The sequence below is a fragment of the Manis javanica genome, chromosome 3, assembly GCF_040802235.1.
Source record: "Manis javanica isolate MJ-LG chromosome 3, MJ_LKY, whole genome shotgun sequence".
NCBI classification, from domain to species: Eukaryota; Metazoa; Chordata; class Mammalia; order Pholidota; family Manidae; genus Manis; species Manis javanica.
In genome coordinates, this window is record NC_133158.1 from 157,652,274 (window position 1) to 157,677,288 (window position 25,015).

General features: G+C 38.6%; 1 protein-coding gene across 2 annotated transcripts in view; it reads left to right on the plus strand.

The window, feature by feature from the left end:
• The first annotated feature begins 1,899 nt into the window (after positions 1 to 1,899).
• Positions 1,900 to 25,015, plus strand: part of PLOD2 (procollagen-lysine,2-oxoglutarate 5-dioxygenase 2) — an 84,132-nt gene continuing 61,016 nt past the window's right edge. For both annotated transcript variants that reach the window (XM_073232239.1, XM_073232240.1), the window contains exon 1: positions 1,900 to 2,413. In XM_073232239.1, the coding sequence (XP_073088340.1) occupies positions 2,305 to 2,413 (109 nt within the window). In that variant the 5' untranslated portion in view covers positions 1,900 to 2,304. The remainder of the gene's footprint in view (positions 2,414 to 25,015) is intronic.

The following is a 25,015-nucleotide window of genomic DNA, read 5'->3' on the forward strand; positions in this document are numbered from 1 at the left end:
AGAAAATGTGAAGGGAACGAATGACAGGGTTTGGCATCTAGCTCTGTGTGTTAGGAGAGGTTGGGGAAGAAAAGTAGAAAATGTTTCAGGCTGTGTAAGTTAGAAAGCAGCAGTATCATTAACAGAGATGAGGAAGTTGTGAGTAGGATCTGGATTTGATGGCTTAAAGACATCTGGAGTTTGTGCCAGTGGAATGTCCAAGTAGAAATGTTCAGCAGACTGAAATGTTCAGTTGGGAATATAAGGCAGGAAAGGTTTGGTTTCAGAATTGGGACTCTTTCACACGGCGATAAATGTGTCTGGCTATTTTGAAATACCAAAGAAACACTTTATGCAAGTCTCACAGTTCAGATCTTATGACTCTTAGTGGAGAAAGAGGAATGACATAGTAACCACATTTTTGGTGGATGTTGCACTTGAAATACACATACACTTTTGATGGGGAGAGGCTGTAAGCATACATGAGAGCAGGACGGGGTGTGGGAGGGCAGAAAGCTAGATTTTAACGAGGCAAGTTCTAGAAGACATTAAACAACCAGGAAAGCAAGAAGTCAAGTTCCATAAGTTTGGCAGAATTCAGACACAGCAGACAGGCTTGGAAGTCTGAGACTGAGATCTGGCCAAGAGATGAGCCATTCCTAGCAGAGTCCTCAGACTTAGAGGATTGATGCTGTTTGCTTTCTGACTAGTTTTATGGAGGGGTGCTGCCATGCACTGAAGGAATCCATCCCTTAGCTTTTTCTTCTTCAGGCTAAATAAACCTTATTTCATTCTTTACACAGGTCATACTTTCCATTTCTTTATTTGTTACTCCTCTCTGAACTTTCTCCAATTTTCCTCTTAAAATACCGAGACCAGACCTTCAACACACAGTTACAACCGGCTTAGTTCTGGGCACAGGCGATGATTTTCTAAAGTGTCATGTCCAGGCAACATTTCTTTGCAGGTTTTCCACCTGCTTTTAATACGACCAGTTAGTACTCCTTTTATCTAGATACCATGTTAATTTTAGACGAAATATAATGATAATTGAACATATCTTTTTAACCTCAAAGGCTCAGAGTTGGAAAGGGTATTGGATCAACTCAGGTTTTTTTTCTTCCATTTTAGGAAGATAGAGGTAGGACAGAATACTTTCATACTGCCAGTCTGATGTTCTTTTTCCGCATAAGATAGCTCACTCGTGCCAGGAAGTATATGGGGCAAAGTTGTCATGCTTTTGCCTCAATTTGTACTTTTGCCCTGCTCATCCCAACAGTTTCAACACTGGGCTAGCTAAAACGTTGATGAGAAGAAATACAGAAAAAGGGAATTTGTTTAGACATGAGTCAAAACTGGAAGCAGGGAAGACGCGCCAGGAAGCTGAGAGATTACTCTGACATCTCTGAAAGTAGTTTTCCATGTGGACCAAAGATCTTGTAAGGCACAGCCCCAGGTTACACACACTGCACTCCAATTCCACAGGCTTTTCAAGCCATTATTGGAGAGAGTCTGCAGCTCTCTTGGCACAGGCGGGAGGAAGAAATGTTCACTGGTTAAAAGCACCTCGGTTTACAGAGTAAAAACAGGGCCTTCCATTTACATGATTAAAAAACTCCCCCTGAGTTAAAAGGGGTGTAGGGGTGGGGTAGGGAACACCCACTTCCATAGCTTAGTCTGGAGAGGTCTCATGCAGCCGAAACTGCGAAGGATTTGCAGTCACTTCTGCCTTGCGGATAGTGTTCACATCCAGAGCAGCACAAATTCGCACCCCTTGAAGCTACCGCGAAGCTTCTGGGCTGGGGCAGCGCGGCCAGACTCCGGGCGGCTCCTCCCCCGTGTCCCAGCCCACTCCGAACTTAAGTACAGGCTCCATTGTTTCAGCCAGAGGCCCTGCGTGAGCCTCTCCACGTAGCCGCAGGCAGCTCCTAAAATAGGTCGGAGTTGAGCAAACAATCCCAGACGTGAAGCTGTAAGGCGAACGGAGGTCCTCGCACCGGCGCGGGCAGCAGCGCGGAGCGCCCGCCGGCGACCAATAGCTGGGGTGCGACCCGCCCCGTCCGCCCAGTCACCTCCCCCTGGGGAGCCTATAAGTCTCCCGCGGCGGCGGGGCGCCTGTTCCTCCGCGTCTCCGCCAAGGCCTGAGCTCGGTCGCCCTCCCTCCCCTCGGGCTGCCAGCGCGGGTCCGCTACCCGGCTCGGCCCGCCACCTCCCGCCTGCAGTCGCCGTCCGGGGCCGACCAGGGGGCCCCGCGCTCTCGCGAGAAGTGCGCCGCTGCAGGGCGGTGGGGTGCGGGAGCCGACGCCCGCCCTCGGTAAGCCGAAGATGGGGAGCTGCGCGAGGAAGCGGCAGCTCTTGCTGCTGGCGCTCGTCCTGCAGCCCTGGAATCCCTGCCTCGGTGCAGACGCGGAGAAGCCCTCCAGCAACCCCACAGGTGAGCACTCCCGCGGCCCGCCCCTGTCCCGCGAGGATCCTTCATCCACCGCCCTGGGCAAGAACCTTGCCAGGTGAGCAGGTGGGGGCCCGTCCCTCCCAGGACCGCAGAAGTGAGCAGGTCGGACCCCGCCCTTCCCCAGGAGCACCGACGTGAGTGGGGCGGACCGTCCTGTCTCCTCAGGACTGCCGAGGTCTTCCTAAGAACCGCTCTTGGGCTATGCTGGTCCCGGGAGAAGTGTGGGAGCCCGGCCCTTGTCAGCTCTTGGAGTTCCCCTCAACCGGAGAGCGCACGATTTTCCTTCAGCACAAGTCGGGGTTTCCTTTTGATCTTTGCAGGTCGTTGGGCACCAACACCTTTCCTGCAACTCTCCTGTCTCCTTCCCTGGAGTTGGCTTGATTTGTCGTGTTGGATGAGGCAGCCCTCCCTCTGTGACCTAAACATGGGGCTCAGTGTATTTTCTGATTGATAGTGACACATTCCTTCCAGCGCCCTAGGAAGCAGCCGGTAACACCTACCTCTTGCCAAAATCAACGCTCAAAACCTTGGTTGTTTTCAGCAAGGCTGCCAGGCTACCCAATACCTCCAGGCGGCAGCCTTCTTCCTTGGGGATTTGGAGGGGAAGCTGTGGATACACAGCTTCTCCCCTTAGCCACCCCTTTCCTAAGCCTGGTTCCATTTCTTGTTTTCAGAAGCTGGAACTGCAGCGAATAGTCCAGTCCAGTTCATGTAAAACAGACCTTTTTACATTTAGCAAGACTACAGAGTCTCACCACATGTGTTTCTAAACAAACTTGCTGCCCTTTGCCGCACACGGAGATATCCTTGGAGTTCTCCACTTCTGTGCTTTCTCTGCTCAGCTCCCTGAAATTAGATCTTGTATTTAAATGTTCTTTGCTGTACATGTTGCCTTTTTTAAAAAAGTTAGGATCATTTTGTCGTTTGTTGTTGAGTAAATAGAGCGATTTTCTGCTTGAGCTTTCAGGTTTACATTCAGAAGTTGACATTTGGTGAAGAGTCCAGCTAATCCATGTAAGGAGTAGTTTTATCTTCATCTTTAACTGTTCCAGAAAACTGCAGTGGGCTAAGTTGCCCATCTTTGTACATTCCTGCAACAGTGCTTGGATTCTTAGCTTGAGAAACTTTAGCAGTCAGATGGGTTTTTATCAGTTAAATGCTGCTTTTCTTTCTCTCAGAAATGTGATCATTTCAGAATGGATTTCTGAACTCTATTTGGTTCATTTAAATCTGAACTAAAATTTTTTGTAACTTGAAAATTTTCTTTTAATGTGTAACACCTAGGAAATAGACAATGCCTTCGGCAAACCTGGAAATGGAGACATTAAAAAAAAAACCAGAAAAACGACTTTCTTTGTTGAAATACCCAAGGAAATTTACTTGGAAATACAATAACCTCTAAGGGCTTTGCTATTTTGGAGAACTTCTTCGGCCTTCGTATATTTTATTTCACTTCATTACCAATGCCTTACTTTTAATAGAAGGCATCTCTTTGTAGTCGCCTTTACATTTACAATTGAAATCGTCTTCCTTTCCCACCCTGGCTTTTGAGTTTCATGGAAGTGGACAGTAAAATCTTAATGGATTGTTAACATCAGAGAAAGGGAATTTCATATATGAATGTTTTCCTCAGAAAATGACCACATAAAAGCCACTCCTGCAGTATGAGGACTGATTGCTTTTTGGTGGTGAGTGTGGGAATTCATTTATCACCTAAATGCAGGAAAATACTGATTTGTAATAGATGGAGCCAGCAATAGCCAGTTTGATTATGAACTTTTGTGTAGGTAGATGTGATAACCTGATATATATAGACAGTACACTGCTTGATAACATGGCCAGAATCATGGACTATGTTTCATTTTCTCCCTAAAATATTGCAACTGAAAATTGCTAAATTGGAAAACTGTGTTTATGTAACTATCAAGTGAACTTTAGAACTCTTAAGTTGTCTAGCTTAATAGGAAGTCCTTAATAAAAGTACTTATCTTTAATCCTCTACATTTATCACCATATCCCAGCTAACCATGAAGACAGATTAGACCAGGGTTTCTTGGTCCTGTCAACATTTGAGCCAGATAATTCTTTATTATGGGGAGCAGTCCCGCACTCTGTATGATGTGTAGCATCCTTGGCCTCTACCTGCTATATGCCACAAGCACCCTCCTCCAGGTGTGAGAATAAAAAAACTCCTGGAAATGAAAAATGGTCAAATGTTTCCTTAGGGGCAAAACTGCCCACGATTGAAAACAGTTGGGTGAGTCAAATCTATGTGCATTTGAGGCAATGTGGCATTACAGTGTTATGGAAATTATAATAACTATTTGTTGAAAGCAAATATATATAATGATTTTCCATTATTCTGCTATAGAGGAAATGTGCTATTTGAATCACATTAATCAATTTTTGGAATATAGGTTTTCCTAGCTTTGATACTGTGTGTTGATCAGAGTTGAGAACACTGCTTTGTATTGTATTTACTGAGGGTTCTGCTTTATCCTGTGTTCATTCTTTTTTGGTTGCCACTTGTTCTTAGCATGGAAAGAATCTGAACAATATTTTGGTTAAAAATAATAATTTTCTCCTAGAATCAATTATAGGAATTTCACTTTAAAATTTTATTCCCGTGGAGCTTTCCAGGCAACACTCTCCTAGCGAGTGTATACAATTCAAGTTTATACCCTTGATTTCTATTTCCTGCATTTTTCTGCCTTTTAGATGAGAGGAGGAGAAGAGTGTATGTATTCTTGCCAAGCATTTGCATCTATGTTTCCAGACCTGAATCAAATTTTTTTGTGTGTGTTTTCCAGGGTACCTTGAGTATTCCATGATCTAAATTGGGCAGAAACCAAGTTTTGGGCAAAAATGGCGGAAATGGATTCAGATGTTTCTGTCAAGACCAGTATTTTTCAACCATGTTCATTTATAAAACTCTTTAATTTACTCTGGCACAGTCAATGAAGAAAGGAAAGGTTTGTCCCTATCTGCTGATGCAAACTGGCAATTTTGGGGGCAAATAGGGAAAGATCAAGGCCCTGGAGAAACCTCTGGAAGGGAGAGAGAAGCTTACTCTCTTTGTTTTTTCTGTGTTCTGGGCTCCAGCCACACAGAGAAATTCATCATCCTTAAACAGATTATGGCTTTCATTTCATAAGATAAAAACAGACATATGAAGCAACTCTAGAAATGTGAAGACAATAAATAAAAATTAAATTGAAATACCCTTTTATGACCCATCACTTTGACTAAAGCATTTTAAAGTTAAACTGATCATACCAACTGTGGTGAGGATGGGAACTCTCAAGTAGATGGAAGCACAACATCTTTGGAGAGCAATTTAGTAATGTCTAGTGGAACTGAGAATACATATAACCTAACAAACCTAGATGTATACATGCACAGCTGTCTAAAATTTCTTTGCCTGCCTGCTTCTCCTTGAAATTCAATTCATTGTTTAAATCTCCCACCTAGGAAATTCTTCCCCTTACTGTTTTTTGTTTGGTTCTCTTTCTGACTTCTCAGTGTGGTAGGTTTATACAAATCATACCTGCTTTGTCTGATAGATGCTATGGTATGTATGCTATATATAGTAGGTTTGTGTTATAAATTGTATGAAGTGAAGGACAAAATCTTACTCATTTTTGTGTTCCTTGCAATATTTTACCTGTCCTTTTACCCTTGTTAAGATTCTCAGTGTATGTTTGTTGGGTTTCTGTTCCACTTGGAGAATTGTGAAAAGTAGCATGTAGTCAGTGAGATTACTAGCTGCTCATTTTCCCAGAATTTTTAACTAAACTTACTGAGGTTTCTTTCTCTACCTAGGGACCCATACTCTACCATGATCTAGCAATGTAGCAATGTCATTTCAGGCAATCCCTTATTTCTGAACTGTGGCTGGCAGTTCTCCATAGGTTGTATTTTCCACTCTACCTTCCACATTCTGTATGTAGTCACACCTCCAGAAACACGTTTATGTAGTTGGACACCATGATCCTTGTTTATAACATGGTCACAGGGAGATGTGCAATGGGTATGTAACTTGCAGAAGATCACATAGCTGAAAAGCAACACAAGAGGGGTTTATGCCCTTTCTTCAGGCCATACTATGTGTCTCTTTTGGTATCTTCATTCTTGTGGTGGACTTTTGGGACCTATGGGAAAGAAATAGAGACTAGGCATCAGAGACCTAAAGCAGCAAAAAGAACACTTTCCTAAAGAGAAAACACATAATTTGTAGGTTTATGTAAATGGAGGGGAAAGGGATTGGCACAGGCTAAAAGAAAACTGGGCCCTAGGCCAGGGTGGCAAACTATGGCCCATGGGCCAAATCCAGTGGACCACAAACAGCTACCTGGTTTTGTATGGCTGGTGAACTGCAAATAGTCTTTACATTTTTAAATGGTTGAGAAAAATCATAAGGAAAATCATATATCATGACGTGAAAGTTATATGGAATTTCATATTCAGGGGCCATAAAGTTTTACTGGAAATATTGAAAATATGGGAAATAACTTTTTTAATGGCTCACAGCCACATTCACTTGCATATTGTCTGTGGCTACTTTGGTGTAACAAGGCAGAGTTAAATAGTTGCCACAAAGAATGTATGGCATGTAAAGTCTAAATTATTTACTATCTGGCCCTGTACAGAAAACTTTGCTGGTTCTTGCCTTAGGAGATGACATTCCCACTTAAGCTGTGGCTCATGTAGATCTGCTGCTCTCTTGGAAAAGAGCAGGGTTCTGGACAATAGTAGCTGATCCTGGGCATTTGAGAGAGAGTCTGTTTTTCATTTTAGACTTTCCAGTGATTGCTATGGTGTTCTGAATTCAAACGTACAACTTCTCTCTTTCATCTTTTAAAACCCAGTGCTTGATATTAACTAAACATGTACTTTGGTGTAAATAGTGTATTCATGATTAGAAAGGATTAAAACACTCAGACGGCTGATTGGAAAGGAGATGCATATTTCTCCTTCAGAGTTTGTGGGTGTCCTGGAATTTTGGTTTAGAATACAACTTGGCCATGAGTTGGTGGATTAGTTCCTGGGAGGAAATGATTAGTACACTTATCAATGCACATTTTTATTCTTCAGCCGTTGCTATAAATTCAGCTAAACTGAGAAATTGGTGACTTTTAAAGTGACAAATACTTTTTAAAAACATTTTACAGTTTGCAATTTGCTGTGGTGTGTTTATCTCACTAAACTAAACTTAAATAACAGAACTGATTTTCAGAGCAATTGAGGTAGTAGTTAGCCAAGAAATAGTCATCTAGAATAGGAGAATTATAGACATTGTGCTATGATTTGTGATCCTTATACTATGTATTACATTAAGGCCTATTTGGTGCAACCTGTGTTTGGAAATGATGCTACTGAAGATGGTCTAGCAGTACAGAATTGATTACTACCCAATTAACTATGTCACAAGAATGCCTCTTCAAAAGTTATTGTTTATAATTAAAAATGTAGTAAATTCAAGTAAGTTTTAATGTTTCCCACTCAGTAACACAAAGAATGTTATTGTTATACCCAGAGGAAAGATTTTCATTACATGTTGTCTTCTGTGTCTTAAAAGAGGGAAATTGACTTGTTAATAATTTTAATTTAGGCTTTTAAAAGTAAATACCTTTATTAATTTACAGACTTGGTTACAGCATTTACAGATTTAGTTACTGGATTAACTTAAGTATCTTTGAGGCTATAAATTGTATTGCTAGCATACTCTAGCAATTTTTTTAGGAAAATAGCAATCATTTTTTTATTTGAAATATGGATGTCTTCCTTCTTCTTAAATTTATTTTTTAAAGAAGATATGGTTAATTGAGAAAATGCTTTGTTATTGTGGAAATACACCTTCATTTTTCTATAAGAAATCTGGTTTGAATTGTAAAGGTTTAGAATTAAGCTTTGTCTAGGTAAAACTTTAAATAACAGGTAGACAGTCTGCTTTCATTTCAAGAACACTCAACACTGAAATCATTTATTGTTCTTTTTGGCTTTTCCTACAAGGGATATCATTTCTATGTAAGTTTCTGAGTGATGGAGACAGTCTCCAGTCATCATCAAGACAGATCCATAGGGTCTGATGTAACTGGGTATCCTTCACTTTGAGCTGAAAGTGCATATTTCTGAAAAACTACAGTATTTATAATCAAACTTTTCACTAGAAATGAAAAAAGCCCCACATTTTAATTTCAATACAATTCAAAGAACATACAAATAAACTGTATAATATATACTCTGTAATAAGTATACAAATGTATTCTATAAAATGTGTATAACAAATAAGAGTTTTGGTGAACATACAGCTCAAATGAAGGGCTGACTGAGGGGTGGTCAGAAAGTTTTTAACAAATATGATTGTGTTTCTAAAATAGGCCAGAGTTAAAATTCAGCCTCATTTGCTATATTTTTATATTGATTTTAATAAATTTTTATTATTTTTTATATATAAGACATACTTGTTTCAATTACATTAACTGATCATCTGCTCATTTTCTTTAGGGTTACATTCTCAAATTTTTAAAAGGAATTCTATTTATTTTCTGGTTACTGCTAATTTGCTTTATAGTTCCTTCCAAAGAGAAAGAGAAGATTTTCCTCTGATTTAATTGCTATGGTTCTGCTTCTCTGTGCTGTGGACACGATTAGTTATTACTGGTTCTTATGAAGGAACTTCTGAGGCTCACACAATTTTTACTGCTCTCACCATCACCTCAGTCACTCCCAGACACTCCAAGGACACTAAGGAGATAATGAATGTGCATCATGTCATACAACTCTGCCCTCCCTCAAGCAACAACAGGAAGAGGTGCATGAAACTGGCAGTTTTGGGTTCCTGATTTTGGGGCCTTGTTCGGGAAAAGCCCCAGAAGCTATATTTCTTAATTCCAAGTTACTACAGATTTCCATCACAGAGCCAGGGTCTCATCAGCAAGTCTCTGTGATTGACTAGTCTTTTTTACTGGTTTGAAGCCACAGCTTGTAAGGGGACTTAGGGTATTAATTACTTACAGGTACTACATATAGGGCTAAGGAGGGAGCCCAGGTACTTTCAGGTATTTTAAGTGCATCCTCTAACCTGTTCTTTAAATATTTCATCCTTTTCTTCCTGTTTCTAGCAGTATATTAAACACCAGCAGCTATTTCAGCATCTCAAAAAAAAATGCAAATATAGAATTTAAACCATTTCTTAAAGAAAAAAAAAACATGGCTAACAATTTGCAGGCAGACTAAAATGGCCTCTCTAATTCAGTCACCTGGGAAGTCTCACAGAGCTGTTATACAGAGGGCAAGCTGGCCCTTTGATGGGATTTTCCAGTTTTGCCCAAGTGCTCTGAGGCCCTTGTCTTCAGAGGTGGCCCCTCTCCTGTTCTAGCCTTACTGGATCCTTCCTGGCCTCCAGCTGGCACTACAACTGCGACCAGAGTGCCCTGCTTGTCCAGACCCTCTGAAATTCCTTCTGGCCACGTCTGGAGAAGGACAATTCTCCTTTTCTTTTTAGTTTAGTTTAAATGGGGTTGGAATTTTTTAAAGTGACTTTACTAGGTAACCAAGAACAAACAAAACAAAACCCCAAACTGGAAAACCACTGAAGCAAAGAAATGAAAAGATTTACAAAATAGAGACTCAGAGTTCTTTCTCTGCTCTGACTTAAGTACAGTTAGAGACTGACATAACTGGCACATCCTTGGGGGTTCATGGGCTGTGTCCCTGCTCAGCTCTGTCTCCAGTCTTTGATCTCACTCCTCGCTTCTCTAGAGTTGGAGTCCATAAAGTCCATGGGTGGATAAGTGTTGATAGGTTGTGAAATAATAAGAAATACATAATTTGGTCTCTGACCCTGGTTCCTTCTAATATTTGGTCTTTGACCCTGGTTCTTGACACAGAGCTCCTAAAACCCTTGCAATTTTCTGATAAAACTGTCTGACATGGAACTCCTAAATCTCTTTGAAGTTTCTGGGTGATAACAGTATCTTTTATTCTAATGAGGCAACTCTTGGTGGGCTCTTGGATGAAAGCTGGCCACCAGAAAGACCAAACCATGAATAGAAGTTTGAAACTTTCAGCCCTACCCCTCATCTTCTGGAGAGGGAGAGGAGTTAGAAAATCAGTTAATAATCAGTCATACCTATGTGATGAAACCTCTGTAGAAATCCCTAAAGCATAGGGTTTGCAGAACTCTGGGTTGGTGAATGCAACCATGTGCCAGGAGGGTGAAGCACCCCAGCTCCACAGGCACAGAAGCTTCTCCATTTGGGATCCTTCCAGACATTGCTTTGTGTATTTCTTCATCCGGCTGTTCATTTGTATCTTTTAAAATATCTTTTTGTAATAAATCAGCAATAGTAAGTAAGCTGTTTTCCTGGGTTCTGTGATTCTTTCTGGCAAATTATCGAACCTGAGGAGGGTGGTCTTGGGAGCCTCTGATTTGTAGCTAAATCAGATAGAAGTTGTGAGTAAACTGGGACCTACTACTTGTGATTGGCCTTGAAGTAGGGGTAGTCTGGTGGGACTGAGACCTTAAGCTGTAGGGTTCACATTAATTCTGGCTGAACAGAATTGAATTATAGGACACCTTAGCTGTGGAGTATTGGTTGGTATGGGAAAGAGTCCACACATCTGGTGGCAGAAGTATTGTGTGTACTGAGTAGTATAGGAGAAACTGCAGTGTTTTCCCTAGACCTAGCTAGACTAGAAATTTTTTTCCATAAGGACTATCAGCATAACCCTAGCATTAGGCAACCTGTTCCCATTTATGGTTGTGCATTTTTGCCTATAACTCTTTTGATACTGCTTTGATTCTTTTTTTTTTGAATAGTAAATTACATTTGCTTTTAGGAATCTACATACTTTGTCAAGTCTACATTTATTTAACTTGACTTTAAAAATTCTTCCAGAATACATTTTTATCTAGAGGTAATTAACAATATTGTAACTTCTTATATACAAATGTATAGTAATAATAATTCCCATTATTGTTATGTAAGACTCTGAAGTGTGTCAATATTTCAAATTTTAATTTGAGTTATTTATTGGCTAGTCTGTGTTCAAACAGGTCTAAATTCTAATCCTTCCACTCACCAACTTTGAGTCCATTACCTCGCCTCTCCATATTTCCTTTGCGATTTATTATCTTTGTAGCTCTGTTACTTGATGTTTCTTGAATTCTAAGTGTCAGGATGTGTACTAGAGAAAAAGTGCTTCAGGAATGAGAAGAGGCCTCAAGGAAACTTAGTACTGATACATTTATTAGATAAAAAGAAGCATAGGTACAAAGTTGTTTTGTATTTTAATATTCTAGTTATTCTCTCTGGAGCTGGACTTGGACAGTCCTGGATACTGCTTTTTTCCTAACTAACTTTTGATTTAGAGGCAAGAAAGTAAGGCCAAGGATAACTGGAATTAAATTTACATTTTAAAATATTCCAAGTGTTTTGATAGGAGAGGAGAAAACAGTCTGGTCTTTATATGAAGCTATTTTCCATTTTCTGAGAGGAATTGTGTACTCTCAGCACATTTAAATATTGTAAACTGTTTTAAAAAAATTACTTTATATTCCTCTGCTTCAGTCCCGACTGTTCAAGTCATATTGGTTAATAAAAATGATGCTGGGAATTATTTAGAAGTTAAACAAAATTTTTAATGAAATATGCTATTTAAAAATTGGAGGCCCTCCTCCAAATTGTTCCTAAACAGTTATCAAACCATCTAGATCTACTCTGTGGATTAATTAAATATCTTTAAAATATGATTGCATTTAGTAAACTGGAAACATGGTAAATAGAAAATCAGTTTGTGGGAGAAAAGTATTTATGTGTGTGTATGCATGTTTCTAACCATGAGAGTACTTTTAAGCCTTAAAAATGGAGTAGAAAGTTGGATGCTTCTTGATCTGGACTTTTCCTTGATACAGTGCTTGATCATCCTTGCCACAGCAGCATTTATTCTACTTGTTTGCACCCTAGAATGGAATATATCTAGTGAGTTGTGTATAGTCTTAGACCTGATTATTGGAGGGGATGGTGGTGCCCATTGCTTTTTGTCTTTTCCTGGCTTTCCCCCCAACTGTTTGCAGTGGGATTTTAAGTAAATTGAAGGAAGCAGTTAAAATAAAACATTTGGAGGGCTCAGTGGGTGGCTTAATTTAAAAAATATATACAGTTGTTACTTTTTCAAGGTAAGGTTACCAAAAAAAATCACAGAACCATTTAGCCTGGATGTTGTTTTTGGAGATTAACTATGATTTATTGAATAGTAGCATATGTTTCTCCTGTAGAATGGGTAAGGTTAAAGAAAAATCTGTGTTATTAAAATGATAAACTAACCTTTGCATTACTCTTTAATATAAAGTAGTTGATATTTTATTTTCCTCAAGTATAAGCATAGGATTTTTTCATAGGATGTAAAAATCCCAAACAGCCAAGCTTCTCTTCTCCATAGCAAGTCATTGAATGGCTCTGTAACACTAGTTAATACCAGCTGCAAAAACATGGTGAGCTGCAGTTTAGGGCTGAATGGATAGATAAGATTTTTCTGGTTGAGGTAACAGATAAACTAAGAAGTTGATTTTAGGCCTCACTGCAAACTAGGAAGTGACTACAGTTGATAGTTATATCTCCCTTTCTATAATTGGATTTAAATTCTTTGTAGATGTGGTGTATGAATTTTTCTTAGTTCATACATTGCTGGAATAGCCCACCCTTGAATTAGGTCAAGCATTTTTGAATTGTAGAAAATCCTTTTGAAAGTGAGTCTTATTCAGTGTGAAGAAGTGATAGATAAGAGGTGGAGGGTTTAGTAGAGAAGGGGAGGTGAAATTGCCTGCAAACATGTTAGAAAATTGTAAAACACTTGATTTGAATGTGTTCAGACAATTAAGAAAAACACGAATTAAAAGCCACTGCCCCAAATGGTGGCAGAGGGGAATTTTCCTTATGTAAAATTGGTCATGCCATAAACATAAATATAGTTTGAGTAGTTTCATATTTGAGTAGATTTATTTATCTGGATTATGCTAATTGATGGTATAGCATTTCATCTTAACCATAATAAATTATACATCCTAGCCATTCTTGCCATTCCATGACTCGCACCCAGCAGTCCTGTGTGCATGGACCCTTGCAGGTCACACACCTTGAAACAATGTATGGTACTGAATTCACTCTCAACTTGGTTGCAGGGAATTTGCTGTCTGCTTTGGTGATCACCACAGATTCAGAAGCCCCTCCCATCTCCTCTTTCCCTCCCTCCTTCCACAAAGTGGAAGACTGGAACACTCTTGCAGAGTCACCTCACATCTTCTGGAATTTACTTACAAATAGAAACAGCCAAACGTAGTGGGGAGGAACCCATCTGTCTTCTAAATCTCATAGAAACAAATCTGAAAAAATGGACATAATTTTCATTGAGAAACTTAGCTTCAAAGGATTGGAGGAATAGAGCTTATTATTTAAGTCTTTTTGACAGTAGGGTTGTTATGTGTGGGCTCAGCCTTACAGGAAACACATGCTCTACTTATTAACATGGAACTGTGTTACAAAGTTCTAAAATTATTGAATGCTTTCTCAAGTTTCAAGGACAACTACTAGAGAAAGTCATGGGAAAAAAATGAAACAAAACTATAAAATGAAACAACTAATTAATAGGTATTTATCTCCCCTCATCCACTTTTTGTTTAGCTCAGTGGATCATAACCTATGTGGGGAACAGTGTAGTGCAATTTGTCTCTAATTATAATTTTATAGTGTTTATTTGACTTTCAGCTACTTACTCATTTTCTTATTTTCTAATGCTTTCATCTTATACAGTACTCTATTAGTTTTCCATAAATACTGAGCTAACTCAAGTCACTTTTCTGAGATGAAACAATTGGGGCTTACTCAAGGCTTCTGGAATTTCAGAAGGTCAAGAGATAATGGAAAAATTCTGGCTCATTTAGGAAGGAAGAACTTAATTTGACTCCACTTCTTAAATATTCATGAAAGCAAAAGTACAAAAATTGTGGGTCAATAACTGTAGTTTGCTGTACTATATAACTATACTTTATAACTAGAGATTGATATTTAAAGATTTTTATTTGAAAGTGTTCTTCTTTTTACTTTTGTAGTTTCTTTGTTCATAGCAGAAACTATAAATAAACTTGTGTCTAAAACTTCTGAGTAAATCTACAGAGGAGTATCTCACATTATAATTACAATGCTGGTCTTCCTCAGAATTATTTGGAGTTGGGACATGCAAATGTTTCATTTTACTGGATTTGTCTAGGCTCTAGGCTTCCCACAACCGAACCGGACATGTATTTATTTTTAAATTACATTTGTATTTCTTTACACAAAATTACTATTTGTGATGATACCAGGTGGTAAATATATACAGTGCAATGTTAAAATGAATGAACAAACAGAACTGTATTGGAAATGGATAGGTCAAATTAATAAATGCCTATATAAGTTTAATATGCTGCCATGGGGATTTTAGCTTTTTGGTTGTGTGTGTGTGTGTGTGTGTGTAAAATGATAAATCGCAAATATTTTTGCTTTCATTTTGGTGAAAATAAAAATAAATCTGGATTTATTCTGATGACATTCACCTAATAACATGTGCCAAGTGTGCAGTTTAGCCCTTTCCAATGTTTTTCATCTATAAATCACTCTGAAAGCTATAGCAATAAATGATAGATCTTTTATAAGAAATGTTGAAGCACCAGTAGGAATCAGTAAGAACTAAGATGTAACAAACTTCATGAAGATGATATAACTGCATTTAGAAATTGTATTTTTGGTTATAATGAAAATACATGTGTATAACTGGAGATGAAGACATTTAAGAAGATTAAATTTTTCCATCATCTGTAAACCATATAGAACATTGTATTTTATTCTTTTTTTTCTGTTCAAACATCTGTATTTTAAAAATAAATTTAGGGTACAAATACATATTGACAAACATAAGGGATAATTTTCTGTTATACCTTATTCACTAAACCCTATATTGTAACTATTTTCTGATGGCTTCAAAAACTCTTCAAGTCATTATTTTTAAGTAATATTTTGATATCTGTTTGGGATTATACTATAATCTGTATAACCATTATCTTATTTGATGCATAGTTTCCTTGCAATATTTTTAAAAGAAGTCCACTTTCTTCAGTATGCAAAAAATTATGAGTAGAACTAAAAGTAAATTAAGCATTATCACATTTGTTTACACTACTATCTAGTTTCATATGAACTTTACTATTCAAACAGTAGAAAGTTGGTGGTTGTTTACGGACTGGGAAAGAGATAAAACCAAAAAAAATTTTTCTACCAGGTCTGTTCTACACTGTGTATTGTTGTGCTCACAGAGATGGCTTCTTTTACTTCCTCACTATGCAGAAATTCAGAAAAATTATTACAGGGATGTCTTTGAAAATGAGCTTTGGTCTCCACTTCTACAGCATAGGTTCAAGAAACAAAATATTAAAATCAAATGATACGACACTCTTGTATCTCATTGAATATTATCAAGTTGCTTTCTAGGAGGCTGTATAGATTTTTATCTCCACCAGCAGGGTACCAAATGGTCTGTTGTATGGAATTCTCAGCAGCATTATCTTTAAAACAATCTGTTACAGTTTTTAGGGGAACATAGGTTTCAGTCTCTTTATCCTCCTTTTTATTTCTTAAATGTATAGTAATTTCTTGCCAAAATAAAAGCATTTGTTGTCACTGCGATTTCTTCTGTGAGTTGCATCTCTCTGTCAATGGACTGTACATTCTAGTGGAATGAGACAGGACATAAATATATCGCGTGGATATAAGTACTGAGAAGAAACATAAAATGGGAATTGAGGGTGAGAGTGTTGAGATTGGAAATGCCATCATAAGTCGTTTCCAGGAAGGTTTTTTGTATGGGTTACGTTTGAGCAAAGGCATGAAGGGAGTGGTTATTGCTGGGAGAAGAGCATTACAGACTGCAGAAATCACAAATGCAAACTCCCCGGTCCGAGAATGTGGTTGATGTGTCCCTGAAACAGCAAGTTTTTTCGAGTGCCTGCAGTGGGGCGGGAGAAGCTAGTGGTGGAAGAGGAGATCAGAATGACAGGACCAGATCACTACGGGACTGGGAGACTGGTAAGAAGGTTGGATTTTATTGAGAACAAGAAGGAAAATGTGGAACATTTTGAGGCAAAAAGAGACAAAATCTGTGTGAATTAGAGTAAATTACCTCCTTCTAAATGGAATAACACTAGACTTCAGCCCCCTTTGTCCCTTCTAGCACCTTTGTTGGGTGGCTATGTGGAGTACAACTGCTCAGCTGTACATTGTAGCCCTCAAGCGATAGAGCTGTAGATGTGTCTGTCACTGAAGGGGCAGGATAAGTGCAGGGAGATCCTTTAGGAGTTCATTTCAGTGGTCCAGGGAAGAGATGCTGGTGTTCAGATTTAGGCTGCTCACAGAGAAGTGGTCAGGTGAGGCTGGATTCTGTAATGCTGATAGAATTTCAGAGAGATTGGATCAGGGATGTGAAAGGAAAAGAGGAGTTAAAACCTCGTATATTAAAATTTTAAATTTGCCTAAAAATCGACATCAGTTAGAAATACACTCTACCTGCCATTCTTTATATTCTCACTCTCGTTTACATGACTTGGAACTTCCTTGAGGTATTTTGGTAACTATTTTACAATTATCTTAATCACCATTACTAAAATTTATAGTCTTATTTGGTATCCATGATGTTATCCAAGTGTTTACTTAGTAGGGTGCTAGTGCTGAAAAACAGGCTCCCACAACAGAAATTTTGCAAAGGAAGTCTGAGGGTTAGACTCTAGGAAGAAGGCCAGACAGCTGCTGGGTTTCACTGAGCTGTGAGTTTGGGAGAGAGCGCTCTGCAAAATGATGGTTGATATGCTGATAAATGACTTAGCAGCTTGAGAAGCAGATTTTTAAGTTTACAGAAATTGCCTTATTACCGAAGGAAGGAAGAGGGAAGCAAATGTAAGATAAAGTTGCTGCTCCAAGCCTCTGCATCAGCTGTGGTTTGCACTCACACATCAATATATTGGATTTGACAGGGGATTGGAATGTGCTGATGTGCCTTGCTCTTATAATTTGATGCAGTTTTGTTAAAGAAAGAGCTTTATTTTGAATTTCACTTTTATTTGTTATTTGCTATGCTTAAATATGTTGAATGGCAAGTACCAGCAGATTTATGTGTCCAGAAAAATACACCCCTCTCCTCCTGCTTTCCATTTACTTCAATGAGAAAATTAATCTTATAATAAAAGAGGTTTGAGTTTTGTAGTAATGTCACTGACCATACTTTGCATAAAAAAATGCAGCTCACTGTAGTTGGAAAAAGATCCCTAGGTATTCTGAATGTGCTACTTACAGTTTTCCAAAGGAGAGGGAGGGAAAAAAAAAAAACCTGGAAGAAGAGACTGAAGAGGAATAGGTAAAGAGAGAAAATTAGAAATGTCAGGAGGGAAGAGTTTCATACAGCTGGACAGTGAATTTGGCACTAAACACCTTTGCTAATTGAATCAAGACTTGTTGGATTATATAATTTTCTATTTGCTGAAAAAAGAAAACACGTTGATTTAGATGACCAAAATGTTTGGAAAAAAATTAGTTTCTTTTAATGAAAGGTATTACATAACAGTAGACAGTAGTAGCTTCAGTTGTGGTTTATTGACTTACTTTTAAAGGAATAAATATTTTCTTTATCTTTTTGAGAAGTAAGGAAGGAACTATGATGAACTATAACTTGGTAATTGCTTTTCTGACTGGAGCATTTGGTCAGTGACACAGTAGGGCTGTTGTTACCGATCCTCTAACTCTGGGAAAGAAATGAAAAAAAATCCAGAATAGCTGGCAAAGAGGGGGCCTCTGAGACATCAGTATTGCTGAATTATATTCAGTTCCACTCCCTTACACAAACAACACATTTCTTCACTTAATGTCATCTTTCCTTCTGGTCTCAGTTTTAAGTGTGAATTCCTGAGTTCATCCCTGACCTTCCCATTTAACACAGCTTCCTCTGTTAAAATCTCATATCTCATATTTACTTTGAATTAATTCTTAGCATTTAGAATATAGTTAACTTTGTACTTTTTGGCCACAATTTTTACTTGTACTTATTTATGCAATTGTTGCTGTCTGCCACTTGTATTCCCACCCCACACTATATTGTAAGATCCATGAAAATAGAAATTGACTCTCCCAAAAGTATTTGAGTGCCTTCCTTCCTTCCAAAAATATATAGTAAATGCGGTGTGTCAGAAGTTGGGGATACATCAACTCTTGAAGTTTACATTGTCCTAAATTGTGGTGTTTTCTTTTTTACCAATTTTATCTTAAATGTTTAGCACAGTGCCTGGTTGACAGAGTGGTCAATAACTATTTGTTTAAAGAATGAAGATGAATGCTTTTGAGGATTATATGTAGGGCTCAAAGATACGTGCAGTTAACGTTAAAATATGTAGTTCCGGAATATAAACTTCTCTTGAGGCTAGGTCTCTTTTCTTCTGTCACAGGCTGAAATTTCCAGGTGCCTCTGTGGCTGTCATACTCCTTTGGTGCACAAGAGTTTCTCTCTGATCACAGAGATCTATCTCTCTGACAAGGGAAATAAGGATAATCCAGGGATTCTGAATGATTAATTGGTCTGGAAGGGGTTCTGGGCATCAGTGCTTTTAAAAAGATTTTTAGGTGTCTATATTATTCGAGCAGGGTCCAAAATTACTATCCCCAAAGTGTATGGAATATGTAAAAAAGGTTCTCTTCTCTTCAAATACTAGTTTTATTTTGACAGAAGAATTTGTAGGTAGGGTGTGTGCATATATGTGTGTGTTTTATTCTCCCAAAAGGAGTTTGAATTTTTTCCAGGCCATTCTAATAATTATCAAAGTCACACAATTTGTTATCAAATACCATGGAAGCCTAAGATATTTTTCACTTCTTTAGCCTGAGAATGTTTTAGATCAGCCTGATTTTCTTTTCATAAAAACTAGAACCTCTCTAATGTTAGCTATTATTTTGTAAACTGCATCTGGGGAGTGTATATAGTTTAAGTATGTGGCAAGATAAATTTCTAAAGACTTCATGTGGTAGTGATCATTTTACTATTGATAAACGTTTATGATATACAACATAATAATTTTTATACAGTTAACTTTGTACTTTTGGGCCATACTTAATCTAAACATCCAGCTGTTTCCTTATATTTCTTATGATTAAGTATAGGAGAACCATTTACTGACTTTATTTAATATATAGTATGAACAAATGAGTTTTCTATCTTTCAGTACATAATATATTAAAAGAAATATAAGGGGGCAGTAACTGTAGAAACATGCTGTGTTGTTAGTAGAAGCAGTCATAGTGACACACAGACATCAAAATGAAGACCAAGAAATTAAAGATCAGAAACAGCATATAAGAAACATTCTGTCTGGGACCACTTATGGGGATAAATAGCTGTGTAGAATTAGATGTGTTTTGGGGGAATACTGCATCACTCTAAGGCATAGTAAGAAATGATCATGAAACATCAAGAAGAGTTTATATTTGTTTGGTATTCTTTGCTCAGTTGCAATATTTCATTGAATGGTTTCTGTTAAAAATGTTTAAAAAAGGTAAAAGATTCCATGGTTTAACTGATGGGAATGCACAATAACTAAAAATGCTAACAAAGCAATTTGTGAATTTGAGAAATCTTTCCTATTTTTCTTTTGAGCCATACTGTGTATTTCTTAGAAACTACCAATACATAGTATGGTTTAATACAGACTCTTTGAGACAATATATATATTTAACAATCTACCACTTTATGACATTATTGTGAGTTTTCTTCACTTTGAGAAATTCTGGAATTAAAAACGAATGAGGAGTGTTAGAGAGGTCATTGATGCTGAGAAATACTGAATGCTTACCCCTGCTTCTAGGTCACCATGAAATCAGACTACACTGGGGAGTTCTCTGTTCAGTAATGTCATGAACCCTTTCAGCAAGTGAAGTCTCCTTGCTTGACTCTGGAATGTAGAGGCTTTGTGAGAGCTTAGATTTTTGAGGATTTCTCACCACAGTTCCATGTGACACTGGCAAAACTTTTCAACCAGGGGATCTTCGTTCCTGTCACTCAGGTTCCCTGAATGAGCTGCTGACTCATTTAGATACAACCTGACCTCATATAGGAGCATCCTGTCCTTGTATGGATTTATACTGCTGAGATTAGAATGCATTCAGAAGAGAGCTATTTTATTAACATCTGCTTTAAATATGTGTCTTCTTTATGACTACTTAATGTCCTTGCTATGTTTTTGTTCTTTTTGAGGAACCAGTTGGGGAACCATTCTCTGAGGTGTTGCAGCTAAGTATTAGCTCAATATGATCACACAAGAGACAGGGAAAGAGAGAGGAAGGGAGGGATCAAGTTTTTCACACTGACCCTTCCTCTAACTGTGCTTTGCCAACAGCTGATATTTCTTTACCCCTATTGCTTTTTTATCAAATATATATTTTTAACTGAAGTATAGTTGATATGCAATATTATATTGGTTTCAAGTATACAACACAGTGGTTCAGTAGTTACACACATTATTAAATCCCCACTCCAACTAGGGCAGTTACTATCTGTCAACATAGAAAGATGTTACAGAACCATTGGCTGTATTCTCCATCCTATACTACCATCCCTGTAACCAGCTTATATTACAATTGGAATTTTGGGGCTCTTTTCTCCTCCTCAGCCTCCCCACCCAACTACCCCAACCCCTCTGCTATGGTAACCACCAGTCACTTCTCAGTGTCTGAGTCTATTGCTATTTTATTCTTTGTGTTTTGTTTTTATATTCCATAAATAAGTGAAATCATATGGTAAATGATTAAAAAATTTTTTTCTGTGTCTGGCTTATTTCACTGAGCATAATACCCTCTAGGTCCATTCATGTTGTTGCAAATAGCAGGACTTCTTTCTTTTTTATGGCTGAATAATATTCCATTGTGTATATGTATCTCACCTTCTTTATCCATTCATCTGTTGATGGACACCTATCTTGCTTAATAAACATAGGGGTGTATATGTCTTCTCAAATCAGGGATTTTGTTTTCTTTGGGTAAATTCCCAGAAGTGCAGTTACTGGGTCACATGGTATTTCTGTTTTTAGTTTTTGAGGGACCTCCATACTGCTTTACAAAGTGGCTGCACCACTTCACATTCCCATCAACAGTGTAGGAGGGTTCCCTTTTCTCCACATCGTCACCAATACTTGTTATTTCTTGTCTTTTGGATAGTTGCCATTCTGACTGGTGTCAGATGATATTTCATTGTAGTTTTGATTAGCGATGTGGAGCATCTTTTTATGTGCCTGTTGACCGTTTGTATTTCTTCTTTGGAAAAAAGTCCATTCAGGTCCTACACCCATTTTTTAATTGGGTTATTTGTTTTTTTGGTGTTGAGTCATAGGAGTTCTATATATATTTTGGATATTAACCCCTTATCAGAAAAATCACTTATGAATATATCTCCCATACTGCAGGTTGCCATTTGTTCTATTGATGGTATCCTTTGCTGTACAGAGGCTTTTTGGTTTGATGTAGTCCCACTTGTTCCTTTATTATTTTGTTTCCCTTGCCTGGGGAGATGTATCCAGAAAAAAAATTGCTTGTGCTTATGTTCAAGAGATTTTTTGCCTATGTTTTCTTCTAAGTGTTTTGTGGTTACATGTCTTATATTTATGTCTTTAATCCATTTCAGGTTTTCAAGTTTATTTTTGTTTATGGAGCTACAGTAATCAATTTTCATTCTCTTGCATGTAGCTGTCCAGTTTACCTAACACCAGTTATTGAAGAGACTGTCTTTTCCCCATTGTATATTCATGGCTCCTTTATCATATATTAATTTCTGGGTTTATATCTGGGCTCTCTATTCTGTTCTATCAATCAATGGGTGTGTTCTTGCGCCAGTACCATACTGTTTTGATTACTGTAGCTTTGTAGTATAGCTTGAGAGACCAGGCTGTATCTACTGTGGGTGTCCTGGAGAGTGTGGTTAGCTCCTCCCCTCCTCAGGACAGGGGTCATGCCAGGGTGTGACAGCCAGGTGTGGGGAGGGGGTGTGGTAGTCTTTCTTGCGAGGGATGCACAGTTTGACTGAGGCTGCCTGCCAGGTATGGCTAGGCAGAAGTTGTTTTGGAGAGGTACCTGCTAAGGTGTGTCCTCAAGACCACACTCAGGCAGTGCAAGCAAGCCACGCTAGCATGGTAAATGGAGAGTTTCATAACTGACTCACATAAGTGTCTGGCCAGGTAGGCCGAAGTAGGGCAAGAAAAATGGCACCAGCATCTCCTCCCTCTACAAAAGCTCTTGCAGATCCCTGCCCCTTTGGTGCACATTCTGTAATCAGTCAGTAAATTTCCACCTGTAATCTAGGTATAATTCAAACTGCTGCTTCTATGCTGGGTATCAGCCCTTTAAGATCAGAGACTTGGTTTCCCATAACCCTCTGCTCTCCTGGAGATAAATCCCTTTGATTTTCAAAGCTCCTAGAGTTAAGTCCTGCTGATTTTCAAAGCCGGATGTTTGGGAGCTGGTCTTCTGCAGGGCCAGGGGTACTCAGTGTGGGACCTGATCCCTCTGCTCCTCTGTGCCTGTTGCATCCCTCCCACTCTTAGTTTGCTGCATTGAGTGGGGAGGTTGTATCACATCTGTGCCTGTTGCCTTTTGCAATGTGGCCTTCTCCTTATTCTTTAGCTGTGGAAGAACTGTTTTGCCACTATTCAAGTCATCTTCAGTTACTTGTACATATGTAGCTGTCACTTTGGTATGTTTATGAGAGGAGTGAACTTAAAACCTCCTCCCTGACCATCTTCCTGCTTTCTCTCTAGGTAGTCTTCCATTTTCAGTACTAGGTCATACAGCAGACAAACTAAACATGTGCATGTATCATTAGTAAATATGGGAACCCCAAAAGAAAACTAAAAAAAGGTAATAACTTTAGCATGTCTACAAACTTTTAAAATTTGAAATCAAGTTTAGAAATATATATTATGATTCAAAGTATTTATACAGGACAGAGGTGTTCTTAGTCCACATTGACCTTTCAGGTGCCTAGGGCCTCTGGAAATCATGATCTGATCCTGCTTCACTTGGTATCTGTTGTTGGTTGACCTTCTGGTTCTAGAAGAGTTTATCCTTAGCAGAATGCCATCCTACTCCTTGTCTCCTGGATCATTTGTCACCCAGTCTTTTGTATATAACTGGCAATACTCACTCTCTCTAGTCCCATATTGCTAGGGAGTCCACCTTGTCCTGGTTTGCCCGGAACTTTCCAAGTTTTAAAACTGAAAGCCCCGTGTTCTGGGAAGCCCCTCAGTCCTGTGCAGACTGGGATGGTTTGTCACCTACAAAATACCTTCCCCCACCTCACAGCACAACTCTTAATTTGCTGTCTGCTGTCCAGGGTGGGCTGTGGAAGGTCATGCACCCATCCGAATGCTAATATGTGTGAAGATTTTCCCTGTGTAACTTCAGTGGTTGGATGCCATAAACTTTTTTTTCTTCAAACATTCCTTTCTTCAAACCCCTTTCTTACAAAAATGGTAAGGAATCCTCTGATGTCTCTTTGACACATCCTTTTTTAGGTTTTTCCATATTGAAATTGTGGCATGAATTTTCCTTAAGACATTTTTGTTTTGAATTCCTTTTAACGATTTCACTAAATGAAACGCTTTCCCTTGTCACTTAGACTCCATGACTCAGTTTATTTGTCATGGTGTTCAGGTGACTCAGCCCTTAACAAAGCAACAAAATTGTGCAATATGACCTAGGAACACCATATTTTTAGTCATTGGGAATCCTGAGTTCCAGCCCTAAGTTGGTTATCACCACCTAGTTGTAGGATCCTGGACAAGTCTTGTTTTCTGTACGTCTTGGTTTCCCCTCTGTAAAAGAAGTAGGACATGCTAGATTGGTCCACAAGGTCACAGTTTATGTTAAAATTAAATGACTCTTAGTGAAGGAACAGGGTATGATTGTCTTAGGGACCAATTGCTTCTTTCCTGGACTCTATTTGGAGAATCTTCTGTATCTCTAGCCTGGCCTCTCAGCCCAGTACCTCATACCCAGCCCATATCAGACACATAACCAGTTAGGTCCATAGTGCCTCTTTCAGATGAAGACTTGCTGACTGTAGCTAGAAGCATAATGGTTCAGGCACCCCCAAACCCCTCCATCCTCAGGTTTAACCATTAACTAGGAGGACTCAGGATTTAGTATTTATCACTGAAGCTATGATTTGTTATTGTGAGAAGATACAGGCAAAATCATTAAAGAGAAAAGGCACATGAATCAAGTCCAGGGAAACCAGACACAGATTCAAACAGGGACACATAGACAGGCATAGCCTGATTCCCCAGCAATGAATCATGACAACATATGTGAAAATTATTTATCAGGAAAGCTCATTAGAGATTGTGTCCAAGGTTTTTATTAGGGTCTGGTCACATAGGCAACCTCCTTACCAAAATCCCAAACATCTAGAAGGAAAGCATTAAATACATTTTTGTACAATTTAGACACATTCTTACCTGGGAATGGT